The sequence below is a fragment of the Rhinolophus sinicus genome, chromosome 1 (genome assembly GCF_057876585.1).
Source record: "Rhinolophus sinicus isolate RSI-liver-muscle chromosome 1, RSI-T2T, whole genome shotgun sequence".
NCBI classification, from domain to species: Eukaryota; Metazoa; Chordata; class Mammalia; order Chiroptera; family Rhinolophidae; genus Rhinolophus; species Rhinolophus sinicus.
Window position 1 is genome coordinate 112,043,926 of NC_142501.1, and position 13,720 is coordinate 112,057,645.

Genomic DNA, 13,720 nt, shown 5'->3' on the forward strand with positions numbered 1-13,720 from the left:
ATGTACAGCAGCAGCTCTGGGTGAGGTGAGTAACTCTAGGAATTTTTTAGGAACTGGAAAGTAGATGTCTGTTTTTAGTTCTAAAACTCTTTAATGTCTGTTTTTAGCCATAGCACATGGATTTTGTACCACTTACTCAAGGAACTAGGAAATAAAAGGAATTCCCAGAGCGTAGCCCCACTTCTTTTCTTTGTCCTCCCACTGGTCATTTGGAGCGGGATCATTTCACTCAGAGAGGACCGAGCAGTTACCTAGTCTCAGGGTGGGCATGGATGGCCTGCCAGTACAATGCCAGGGTTCTGTTCTAAAACTGACTAGATAAAGCAAAACAGGATAACTTTTTCCCCCCCCAGAGCCATCACGTATGAAGTTAAAAAAAGAAAAAGTAGATGTTTAACATTCTTTAGTCAAGTAGAAAATGTGCCCATTTTCCTCGAGTCTTGGAAATTTAGCTCTCAAAAGACTATTCCCCCCTGGGTACCTGGCTTGCAGTCAGAGTATGCTGCCTTCCAGGTGATGATTTGATTTTCTTTGAAATGTGGAAGAAAAAGGGGAAGGATTCAACTTCTATAATTTGTACAGCTTATCTTCAGGAGCCAAAAATATTTAGCATTTCAAGAATAACTTTTTGTTTGACCTTTTCAGTAATTTATTACGGAGATTTAATTTAGATGGAAACTTGGTGTGTTTTTAAAAATAGAATAATAGTTTACTTTAAAAATCAAATATCATGTCACAACTTGAAAACATACAATTTTCAAAACCCTGGAATTTTATTCCTTTTATGATTATGTATTTTCTAAAGTCTATATAAAAATCTGACCTGTCCTCTTTCCTACCAAATTTTACTTCTTTCAGGAGGATGAAGGTTTTTAGGGAGAAATGTCATGTCATAGATCCACAAGTTTAATATTTTTATCAGTCAAAACTGATATCCCACAGGCTGACCATCCAGTGGGACGATTGTGAGTAAATGGAACCGCAGCAAATGAAACCAGACAAGGGAGGGCCACTGTTGTTTATTTTATGGATCTATATAGCCAGGGGTGAATGTAGAAGGCTAGATGGAGAATCAGAGGAGACCCCAAGTAATGGTGATCGTCAGAACTGCTTTGGGTACCAGTTGATGCAAGTGTTGTTAGGATTGGAGATTCGGAAAAGAATGATTTAGGGTTCCCGCTGTCATACCAGGCACCCCCGTAAAAGATCACAGTGGCATATGTAAGTGGGGGTCACATAGATGTAAGCCAAGTGTGTGAGCCTCAGAAGGAGGGCCTCATTTTGTCTGACTGGGAGACAGTTGAGAAAGCCTTCAAAGAGAAGGAAATAGACCAGCGGGCCCCTTTAACATATAAATGGAACTGTGCCAAACAGAAAGAAAAAGGAATGGCATTCATGGAGGAGGTGGTGGTGTTGGGGCAGGGGCAGGATTTGAACCAAAGCCAGTGGTGTGACACGGGCCTGTTAGGGAAACTGTCAGCTGACTGCCCTAGTTGGGTGGAGATGTGTGTGGTGGCACGTGTTTGTGTTGGGGAGGGTGGCTCCAGAGGCAGATGAGCCTGCAAAATTGGGGCCAGGTTGGGAAGAGTTTTGAATGCCATGGGTAACTTGCAAAGGAGTTCAAACTTTATTCTGCGTAGAGGGGACACCTCAAAGTTTTAAGTAGGGTAGTGACATAATCAGATCTTTGCTTTAGAGAAGGAATTCCAGTAGCAGGTAGAAGATAGCAGGTGGGAGGTGGGCTAACTGGGGGTCAAGGGGTCAGGAGAGAGCCCTGGAAGCAGTCCAGAGTGAAGTAACTGGACCTAGAACCAGAACGGTGGTGTAGAGATGGAATAGATGGGCATTTGAGAGTCTTTTTAGCAGAAGACCTGAGTATACTTGATGGAAATGAGAGGGAGAGGGGAGGGAAACAGGCTTTTAGGCTCTGTTACTGGATCAGAGAGAACAGAGGAGAGAAGTTTTTGGACGAAGATACTGTTTTTTACTTTGGTTATGGTGTTCTTGAGAGGCTGGTCAGGAGATTCAGCTCAGAAAGCCCTCACAGGCAGCTGGAAAGATGAGATTTGCACATGAGAGAGATTAAAATTTTGATAAAGGTTAGAGAGCCACGAGGAGCTAGGTGGTGGAAACCAAAACCGGAAGCAACAGATTTTCCAGGGAGGGTGGACAATAGGTTGAAAGGAGGGCTGAGGAGGAAACTTTGGCAATCACTGCCATGAGACAGGAGGGAGAGGAGCCAGTGGACACGGAGAGACAGTGGATGTAAAAGAGGAAGGAAAAATCTACGTTGTAGAGCCAAGAAGAAGGGAGTTTTAGGAAGGAGGCCGAGACCCTCAGATGCCACAGGGAAGACCAATAGGATGGGCGGTTGGAAGGAGCCTTTGGATGGAGCAGTTGGCAGACACCCCGCTGGGGGGTGCTGTCCTCCTGACTCCAGCCAGGTGGTGGTGGGGGAGAAGCCAGATATCTGAGAACAGGGGGCTTGGGGACCAGACCGGAGCAGCCATCCACTGACAGCCATTTCAAGATGTGAGTGCAGTTTCGTCTAGCATTGAGTTTTACATGCGTGGTGCGTGTATTTCATAAATGACACAGTGCAACCTGCTGTGACCTCTTTGTACTTTAAAAACTTTGTAACTCTCTGTCCCTGCTTGTGTTCCTAGGAATTTATCTCCTTGGGTTGTCTGAAGGCTTTTGAACTATTGGATCATTTGTCTTTCTGTCTTTTTTCCTGCCATCAGTCCCCTCCCAGCCTGCATCCGTCTCCCTCTCTTTCTCCCCTCCCTTCTCCTTACCCACACACACAGACACACAGACACACAGACACACAGACACACACGTCACTTTGTTGTGTAATTACACTGAAAGTGCCCAAACTATTCATGAGTTTCTGCTTTTGATGTTTTTAATTAGCTTTCCTTGAACAGGGAGGTATCGTGAAGTGATTTCTATTTATTGCAAGAACAATAATAATTTATGCTAATGTCATACCCCTGAGAAGACCAGAGCTTTGTCTTTGGAGAGCTTGAAGAAGGCAAGTGAATAGTGTTTGGCTCAATGAGGAAGCAGGTGGCCCCCCACAGGCAGGGTCCCATCCCATCTTTGTCACCTTCTGTGCCTGTGAGGCAAGCTCCCAGCCAGCAGCCAGCATCCGCCCAGCACAGTGCAATTACAGGACCTCGGAGGGCTCCACACTTGGGCTAGGGACCGAACATCCCCAAGGCTCTGAAACAAAAACAGGCTCCTCCACTGTCCGCTCCAGATCCCGGTAACGGGAATCTGTGCTCGTGGGCCAAGGAAAAGCACAATCCACTGAGTTGTTCTCTATTGCTCTACTTTCAGGAGCAACTCTTTATTCTTCAGAGAGGCACTAAATGTGGCTTCTACACACTTACAATGAGAGACAACCCCTCCTGCATCAAAAGAAACCACTAGGAGGACCAGTGTCATCCCAGTACTGCCCTGGGGTCTTCATTCTTCAGTCAACATCACAGAGATTCCTGGGAAGGAGAACAACTTTACTCTCCCTCACCTCCCCCATCTGGCAAAGATATGCATCTGTCATGGACCAAAGGAAGACAAAAATATATTTTTAAAATCCTTTCCAGCGAGAGGCATTCACTCCACTTAGTGAGAGGAATTCACTGCAATGAACGGAGTGCTTGGGACTGCGTTCCTGTTGGAACATTAACTTCCATGAGAGCAGTCTCTGCCGTCAGGGTCTGTATGTGATTGTATAAACCTGAGGGAGGGACATAGGCATTCCACAAGAGAACCAAATGGACAATGTGAGAGCACAGGTCTTCTGCCCAAATCCACAAATTGTCGGCCAAGTAGGGTTCTCCCCTCACAGTACCACGTGCCTCTCACGGAACCAGTCAGAAGAGCAATTATGAAATACAAATCCAGAAAACCTGCACCACATTCATCACAGTGATGTATGGAATCAGAGCTTCCCAGTGACACTTCAGGAAGTCCCCCAACTGGGGAGCTGTCCCTCCCCCTGCCCAAGTGTGGCACCCAGGCCCTTCCTGCTGGCAAGTACAGGAGGTCGCAGGGAGAGGGGACGAGGTGGCCACTGACTGGCTTTGGGGCTCCTTGGCCACAGGGAGAAATGGGCTTTCTGGCCCCTAACATCCTGGTTACAGTCTCAGGTTGTGGCTCTGCCCTTACAGAGTTAAATTTGTATTTCCAGGCAGGAAAGTCTCCCCCACATAGGGCACCATGTGTGTTTTTGTTGGTTTGGTTTAAAAAAGAAACAAACTGCTATTGAAGACTTCCATGCCCCTACCAATTAACCCCATGTCAATACCACGTGTTGCACCAACACACACTTTAATTACATCCTCACCTATTTGCGAGAATTAATTAAATGTTTGTGAAGTGCTCTGAAGTTTTCTTGAGATGAACGGGCCTGTGAGGAATCTAGAAATTTTCCTGTGACTTTCTCCTCTGCTTGGGGGTGTGGATGCTGACAGCTTCAGACAGACCCGATCGTTCTCTGTGGGAACCGTTCTGGAAGCCTCCCCGTTTGGTCCCAAGTGACGTCTACATTGGTGTTGCACAGGGTGGCAGGTGGCCTGGGAAGCAGCCAACCCCACGCGGACATCCACGTGCCCTTTGCATGAGGCACATTTGTGTGTGTCTACTTCTTTGCATAGAGACGTTTGGTTGAGAGCGTAACCATCATGCAGGGGGTCATCACTGCTCAGACTTCGGTGGAGGGATTGGAGGAGCCATGTGGAACCCCAGACGCCTGAATCTAAACCGCTTCCCTTTCTCCCTCTTTGTTCACAGCGGGGCATTTTCTGAAGTGGTCTTAGCCGAGGAGAAGGCAACTGGAAAGCTGTTTGCAGTGAAGTGCATCCCTAAGAAGGCGCTGAAGGGCAAGGAAAGCAGCATCGAGAATGAGATAGCCGTTCTGAGAAAGTAAGTGCCAGGAGGGACAGCCTCCTCCCCCAACAGCCTTGGAATTACTGGGCCCCTAATCCCAGGGAGGGACAAGGCTGCGCACTGGCCTCCCAGAGGTCAGGGAGGGCGAGGGGATGGCTGGCAAGCAGGGAGCCGGTGGGCTGTGTTCATGGGACTGACACTCAGGGCCTGAGTTTAGAGCACTTTTCACCTCCGTGAATCATGTCTGGTAACATTCACAGCAGTCTCTGAGGTTGTTATTCTTTCCAGAGGTCGCAGCAGGCAAGTGGATGTGGTTTTGAACTGAGACCTTGACATTCACTCTAGCTGGGTGGCCTTGGCCGGTTACTGAGCTCTGAGCCTCTCCATAAACTGCAGTTAATACTGTCTCCCTACATGTGGTCTCAGGATTAAGTGAGATGGTGCTTAACAAGTGTTTGTAAGGCACTTGCAGCTGCACCTGCTACATAGTAGGTGCTCGATAAAGGCTAGCTGCCACTGCTACTAGTATTATTGTTGTTGTTGTTGCTTTATGATAAGGAGATGAAGCTCAGAGATTAAAGTCACTTGTCCAATGCATTGCAGCTCATATCTGGCAGGGCCTGGAATGCCAACCGCACCAGTGTCATTTCCACACTCTGGGTGGGTCTCCCATTCTACCACACACATAGCATCTGGCACCCAGCAGGTTTCATAGAATCCACTGTTTAAATGCTTCACCTCTTCATTGAGTTTTGTTTTTGCTCCCCATGTGTGATAGAACTAAATAACAATCTCACCTGCGGCATAATGGCATTCACAGAACCATTCTGATGTGGCTGGAGCCCCCCCAAAATGACCTCTCATTGATGTGGTGGCCATCACGGTCAGGCCATCCCCCTGTGTCTCACAAGGTTTGGGGGAACAAATCCTTATATGGTACCTGCTTTTGCCAGTCTGGAGGACGTCTGAGCACTGCTATGTAATTTTTAAGAGCTTCTATTAATAAAAGATGTTAGAAATATCCTTGAAATTTTTGGGGTTTGGAACCAATGCAGACCGAGAGTCCTGTCCAGATAAGCAAAACAGAACGGGACCAAGCCTTGTAGGGCCTCAAAACAGAATGTTACACCCCCACATTGTTCCTGAACATCCCACCCCTCCCACTTCCGTCTCGGGGACCCACAGTGACCACTGAGCGACTCTTTGCTACCAGCAGTACAAATCCAGCCCCTCTGAGGGGGTTGGGAGAGTGCGTCCTGTTCTGCAGCATATGTGATGTGTGTTCCAGAACAAATGGGCCTGTATAGCTCTTCAGTGGAAGGGTTTTTGCTTGTTTGTTTGGTTGTTTGGATGGTTTCTATGTTCCCTGGAGTGCCTGTTAGGGACCCAAAGAGTTTCACATTGTCCTGTGGAGGGTTGCATGAAATGACTCGATGGATGAGAACTACGGAAAACAAATTACTCGATTAGCATCAAGCAGGAAAACAGTATGTTAATGAAACATTTGTTTAAATCACTCACTTTCCAATATGAAATCAGCACTTGGAGGAGAGGGCATTTACTGGGTGTTAAGTTCTAGCCACGTTGCAGATGCTCGCCATTTTAGATGGAATTCTGGGTGGGCCCAGAGCCTTCTAGAGGTTCTGCCGGGGGCACAGGGCTGCCCACTGCTGAACTGAGAATACTGCCTTCATTTTTAATGTGACTCCCTCATGGGCTTAGAAGCTACGAAGCCTGGGAAGTCAGTTTTTATTCTCAGTGTATTTTTCCATCTCCGTGGGCAGCGGGCAGGGATGCAGACTTCATACGCCATCTTGGTTTATGTCATGGTCATTCTGCTTTAATTAGTGTCTCCACTCTGTGCCTCACGCAGATAATCCTCATGTTCAAGGAGAGGGCACTTAAAGCAGGGAGGGCCAGGGCCTGGGAATAACTCATCTTGATATTAGTTTCATGTTATCAGCTGCTGGAATGCCTTGAAGCGTGACCCTTCGTTCAGGAATAAAGAACAAAGAAATGATTTCTCAGGGGATAAGAACGGGATCTACCTCCTGTACTGATTTATTTTTTTTGGCCTCTGCAAATGACTTCGAACTGGAATAAAAGGCAGCTCCACATCATAAGTAGCCAAAAGCAAAATATCTGAGTTGTAAAGAAAATAGTTTTGGAACCACGGTTCAAATGCCGTCATTGAAACATTCATTCGTTTAACTACCGTGTTTCCCTGAAAATAAGACCGGGTCTTATATTTATTTTTGCTCCAAAAGACGCATTAGGGCTTATGTTCAGAGGACGTCCTCCTGAAAAATCATGCTCGGGCTTATTTTCTGGTTAGGTCTTATTTTCGGGAAACACGTAATATCTATTCCTATGCATCAGGTAGCACTTTTAGGCACTTAGATTGAAAAGAGAAGATGCCGTTCTTGCCCTCCAGGAGCTCACAGTTGTTTGACTAAATCGTGACGCGTAGATCTTGTGAGAGAAGCCTGACCAGGGGCTCTAGGGCAAGGCTGCCCAGATTTTTCTTTGGGGTGAGGCGTGAGAAAAGGTTTTGTGGAGCAGGTGGACCCAGACAATGAGAGTATTTTGCTGGGGGCAGACAGGCAGAGGGAAATTCAACCAGAAGGAACAGCGCACAGCAGACGTAAGGAGGTGGAAGGCTGGCTTGTGTGCAGGGAACCATGGGACTGGGGTCTAGGGTTGAAGGTGAGACAAAGGAGACCGGAGGTTGGAGAAGTTGGATTGTGGGGGATTGTATACCCTGCTTTGGCCTGTAGACAGTAGGGAGCTATTGAAGGGTTTGAATGAGAGGAACAACATGATAAGGATTGTTTCATAAAGATCATTGTGGCAGAACTTAGAAGGATAGATGGGAGGGGCGAGACAGTATAGGTGGAACACTCAGGAGAGATCTCTGGAGGAGTCTGGGAGGCAACACATTAAAACAGAAGCTCTGGGTTGGGATGAAAGAGACAAATAGGAGCGAGTGCATATGGTGTCTCTGGGATGTCGGGCTCTGGAAGGAGTGGGAAGAGGGTTGAGGGGAGTTAGGGTTTTAGGCTAACTACGAGGTTTCTGATTGGATAACTGGGTGGATAACAATCTCATTAACTGAGATTAAAAAACACCAAACAGAACAGGAGGGCCGGTGATGAGTTCTGATGCAGACATGCTGAGTTTGAGGGTCTTGCAGATGACCATGTGGAAAAGACCAGCTCTGACTGTGAAGGTCTGGAACTCAGCTGTGGTCGAGGCTTGCTGGATGTCAAAGTTTTCTGAAACACAAATAAAAAAATATCTTTGATGCTTTTCATAAGTAAATCATTATAGACAGGGTCCCAAAGAGACCTGATTTATTCCAAATTCTGCCATAGTCCCTGGTCATTCGTCTATGTCCACGCTATTTTTCATCCAAATAGGCCCATCTGAGAGACTGCTTGCCCTCATACGTGCTGAATTTATTGCAGGGTAGAGATTTGTGTATTTCACTGGAGTGAAGTAATATATCTAATATATCCTTCAGGATGTCTTTATACTTGCTCTGAAAATAGTTCCGAAATGAGTCTTCTACTTGATAAGTAGATATTAAATGAAACTCAGAGGGAATAAAAAGTGGCGAGCATGACAGCGGCACATGCGGTGCCACAGGGAGCTGCTGGCTGACTTTGGCGTCCAGGGGGCGGGATCTGTAAGATTCAGCGTGAGCTACCCCCGCGGAGTGGTTAGCTCCTGTCCCAGGCACAGGGCATTTTGTGCATCAGGGAATAGCACATCATGAGCATTACACACCCTGCCTACGTTATAGAGCTTATCGTTTCTGTGCTGTTGCTTACTGAGAGGGCAGACACTACACAAATCTAATTTCAAGGCAATACATGAAGCATTTTTGGAAAAGGAGAAAGACAAATATACAAGCAGTCTGCATTTAAGTGAGAGATGAATAGAGAAGGAGATGCAGAAAGCTGGAAAATGGGAGACGAGAGAAGCAAAATGAATGAAATCTGGAGTACTGTTTTCTTGATAGTTGGGGAAGCCAAGGGTGAGGCTGGTTAAAGAGGCACTCTCTGAATGAAACATGGCACCAGAACGCAACATGCTGTTCTAATGGTTCCATGGTAGGCTGCAGAGATTATCTTGCTCAGGAAGGGGGCCTGGGTAGGAACTGCTTTTAAATTCTGTGTTCTCCTCCATCTGGGTACACTAGGGAGACTGCCCTTTTCTCTCTGTCAGTGGTTCTCAGCCCTGGTTGCACATTAAAATAACCTGGGATGCTTTTCAGAACATCCCGATGCCCAGGCCCCATCCTAGAGCAGTTGAGGTAGAACTGGAAGCTTACAAAGCACACGCTCCCCCAGTGACTCTAACACATAGCCAGCTCCATGTTGAGAACAGCTGCTCTGGGGCCCATGTCTCCTGGTCTCACCTCCCAGGGGTGAAGTTACTCTTTATGTGTCTAGGAGTGTGGAAAGACGCACACACACACACTACCACCACCACCACCACCATCACCACCACCACCACCCCGTCCTCCCCCCACCCCGCCGTCCTCCCCCTACCCAGACAGGTTTCCTTTAGGTGAGAGTTTCCACTAAGAGGAGCTGGATTTCATTATCAAAGAGGGGAACTGACGTGAGCCCACTGTCCCATAGTGGGGAGCAGGAGCAGGCACCAGCCACTGGCTGGGTTCAAGACCAAGAACCTGGCTCTTTGAGGCTGATGTGGAGGTTGGTCAAATCAGTACGACTTGGCACCAAGCACACTATCAGAAAGCGGGCAGGGCTGCTGAGGGCAGTTGGTGCCAGAGCCCAGCATTCCCTGTGGCCACGGCCAAGGACAGGCTGAATGGTAGAAAGTGTGATGGGGCTGGGCCCTCTGGAGGGAGAGTGAGTCAGCACGCTGGATGCCTGGGCCCTCCTGCCGCAGCTTGGTTCTCTGGTTCTCTTGGACCAGACACACTCCTCTCAGTGCAGATTAATCTGAGGGAAAGCGGCTTGAGCACCCACCCGAAGGAGAGGACAGCTGGTTTTGCATTAAGTAACAGCCTTCTGGGAAGTCTTCTCTGTAGACTAACTCGTTTAGATCTGGCTTGCTCCTGCTCCCGCGGCTTTGTTCTGATGGCAGGCTGGCCCTGTTCATGTGTTGAAATCACTGCCAGTTTATTGTGTGTGTTAGAGAAACATCCGCTTCAATAGGAATTCATCAATTCAAGGCTAACAAAACCACTTTTCCAATGACTGAAAATGGCTAAGTGGTAAAGCTGATACGTGAGTTTCTCAGGCCCCAGCACAGCTTTTTAAGGATCTGTCTGTTCTGCCCAGAAGATGACGATCTAACATAGAGACACCTTTTTTTTTTTTTTTTTTTTTTTGAAAAGTTAGTTTTGGAATCAAGGATGCAGGCAGGAAGTGTGAAGAGTAACGATCAAAAGGCCATAAGATAACAAATAGGGAGGCAGGTATATATTTTATGATCCTAGAACCCTTGGCTGTCCTGGAGAATCCTTGCTGAAAGTTCCTTTCATTTCACAAAACAAAACAAAACAACAAAATAAAACAAAACAAAACAAAACAAAACAAAACAAAACAAAACAAAACAAAACATGCAATTCAAGTAAAACGGGATGAGAGGTGCACTTATTTGGTGGTGGTTATTATCATGTTATATGTGTGACTGAAGTCACAGCCTTGCACGTGTGGGCGTGTCTACTGGAGGACCCCGGGGCCACTGCAAAGTTGCCACAACCCATCCTGGACCTGTTCAGATGAGGCCCTAATGGGAAAGCCTGGAATCATAGAGAAGGGCTGGCACGCTTCCCTGCGGTCCTCCCAGAGACCTGTCCACAGGACCTTGTCTGATTTGGTGTACGTCCCCCTCTGTAGCTCTGTACCTCAACCTCTCTATTTCTGGGAGCCATGCGGATCTGACTCCAGAGCAAGGAGCCTCTTCCTCCTCGGCAGACAGTAAACTTAGCTCCGTTTGGACCCCCGTTTGGTGGTCAGTGTTTATTTTATTCTAACTGTGTGTGTGTATACAAGAGACAAAATTGGTTTGATGCCAATGCAGCCTTACAGCCCAGAAAGGATGCATTTGGTTCGTCCAAGCAGTCTTCACAAGGTGCTCTGCCCATAGCAGATAATCCAGGAACATTTTTGGTTTGATTTGAGATTTAGAATTATTGCATTTTTTAATTCGTTCTGTCAGTTGCTTGAGCGTTACTTACAGAGCTCCAAGAATGGGAGGAAAATAGAATTGGTAGTAGCCCTTCCTACAAAACAGGATGTTCAAACTAGCTTGAGCAGGCCTGTGGGTTTATCTGTCTTATGACCATGAACTTCTGGGGCCTGTCTCTGTCTCTGGTTTCTGCTTCCCAAATCGTGTGTTAAGTGTTGGTCTCATGGAACCTTTCGTCTCCCTGTCTTCAGTCCTTGCTCCAAAACACAACACAAATGAGAGTTTAAATGCAGGTCTGATGTCAACCCTCTCCGCCTGAATGGCACAAAGTTACCTGCTTGGTGGAATGGTGGAATCCAAACTCCTTTGTAAACAAACAAGCCCCTGCTTCGTGATCTTGGTGTCTAGTGATCACCCCCCCCCCCCCCCAACCCCTCACCCCTTGTTTCAGTTTTGTTCTCCTGAAAAGAACAGATGATTCCTGAACAGACAGTCAGGTCCTGCTTCTCCCGCCCTCTCCTTCCTGCTTCAGCAGGCTAAGCCTCAGTTGGAGACGCCCCCTCCTTCAGGATACCCCCCTTGATTGTCCCTGCCTAAGTGGGCTCCTCCCTCTGAGATCCCGCGGCACCGGGTTTACCTCTATCCCTCCTGTCTCTGACTGAGAGGTCTGCTTTCTGAGATTTCTGTGGGTTTCCTGAATCCAGTCCTGGACTAAAGGCGTGATGAGAATGATGAGTTGGGTCGGGGGGTGGGGTGGGGGGGAATCAAGTGATCGTAAGGAGGTTACACTGGGCTTGGGCACTAAGCAAAGAGGCATTGGAGTCAAGAAGAAATCTACGCTGATTTCCAGTGCTCTCACTGGTGACTCAGGATGGCAGGTCCATCAGCCAATGGGGCATTCTAGAAGAGGAGGCAGACATGAGGGGAAGATGGTTCTCCTATGGCAACAGAGCAGACTTAAATCTAGTCTGGCTGTTCCTGCCACTTTTCATGCTATATATATATATATATGTCTCTGCAGATATTTAGGGTAGTTGAAGAAACAGTGTGTTTTATCACACTTTTAGAACGAGTGTCAGTTATTTGTGTGCTTAATTCCATATACTAACTCCCTGTCGTCCAATCTGCCTGTGTGCTTGGGGAGTGCAGCCCTTGTGGGGATTAGCTGGTGGTTTAAATCCTTCTAACAATACGTCTTGGCAAATGTTGTCCCCTTCGCCTGCAGATTTACTTAGCTAATGATTTATACAAGTCGCACTTAAATGATTTCAATAGAAGTATATTTACATCTTATAGTCTGATACTGCTAGAAAGTCAGTGACTTAGATCGGAGGGTCACACAACATGCAAGATTAGGCACAGGGAGGCCTGAGGTGCACTGGGGTGGGCAATAACAGAAAAGAAAGAAAGATACATCAAAGGTTCTTTTCTGCTCGGTTGTGTCGATTCTGCTTTCTACATGGTTTTGGCATTATTTATATGGGTAGATAAATGATTTCAGTGAAGTTGTATTTATGACTCATTATCTAGTTTAAATTATATATAATTTGGTGAATAAATTTTATTTTACATACTTGAAGTCCAGGGTTATCATTTGGGTAGTGTAACAGTTACTGTTTTAAAGCTGTTTAACTGATTTCCCCCTCAAAGTGAGGCCAGAGTCTAAGGTGACCGGTTTGAAGTTTTTAGGAAATGCACAATCAAAGGGATCATTTCTAACATAGTAGCTGCATGGCATTTGATAAATGGGATCCACTTTTAGATATTTGCATTTTTCTTTCATGATTATATATTTTTAAATTTTTATTGGGGAGCACTGTGTTTTTCTAGGTCCCATCAGCTCCAAGTCAAGTCATTGTTTTCAATCTAGTTGTGGAAGGTGCAGCTCACTGGCCCATGTGGGATTTGAACCGGCGACCTTGGTGTTATGAGCACTGCGCGCTCTAACCACTGAGCCAACCGGCCGCCCATAAATATTTTAAAAATAGTGTTGACTGTTGACTGTATGATTCAGACATGTGGTAGGTATCACTGGGGACCTAGACACACGTAAGGATATTTGTAAACAAATAGAGTGCTGTGATAGATGTGGTGTTTTGTTTCTTGTTGTAGGCTACAGAACTGGTATGCTACATTCATGTATATATGCATGTATTATACACAGTGTGTGTATACACGTATATACATATACATACATACATACACATTTTAATTTTTTTTTTTATGTCTTTCCACTGAAGAGCAAAAAATTCTTTTTGCCTAATTTAGTAAATATGCTGTCATGGCTGTGAAAACCTGCTAATTACTTTAATAAGTTAATAAGGCATATGAAAAACCTTTTTTAACTTTAAAATGTTCAAGGGTTAGGAATTATGCAAATGTTAGGCATTACCACTCTCATCCTACTATGCTAAGTAAGAGCTCAGAATATCTCTGTGCAAGCGGTAAGGACAGAAACTGTGGTCTCCATTTCATGGAAGGAGAAAGTGAGGCGCTGAGTGTGCTTAGGTGAGTGATGGGGACAGTGGGAGCTTCTCACTTGCAGAGCTATTCTCCACCTCTGAGGGTGGACCCAGCCTTCCCTTCTGTTAGCAAACCACTGTTGGAACTTTGGGCACTTTAGGATAAACTGATAGGAATCTGAAATCTTATG

General features: G+C 46.3%; 1 protein-coding gene across 2 annotated transcripts in view; it reads left to right on the forward strand.

Annotated features, from left to right (window-relative positions):
- The window catches only part of CAMK1D (calcium/calmodulin dependent protein kinase ID), a 377,756-nt gene that overhangs the window by 137,904 nt on the left and 226,132 nt on the right, over positions 1–13,720 (forward strand). For both annotated transcript variants that reach the window (XM_074324975.2, XM_074324976.2), the window contains exon 2: positions 4,801–4,932. In XM_074324975.2, coding sequence (XP_074181076.2) covers positions 4,801–4,932 — 132 coding nt within the window. The remainder of the gene's footprint in view (positions 1–4,800; positions 4,933–13,720) is intronic.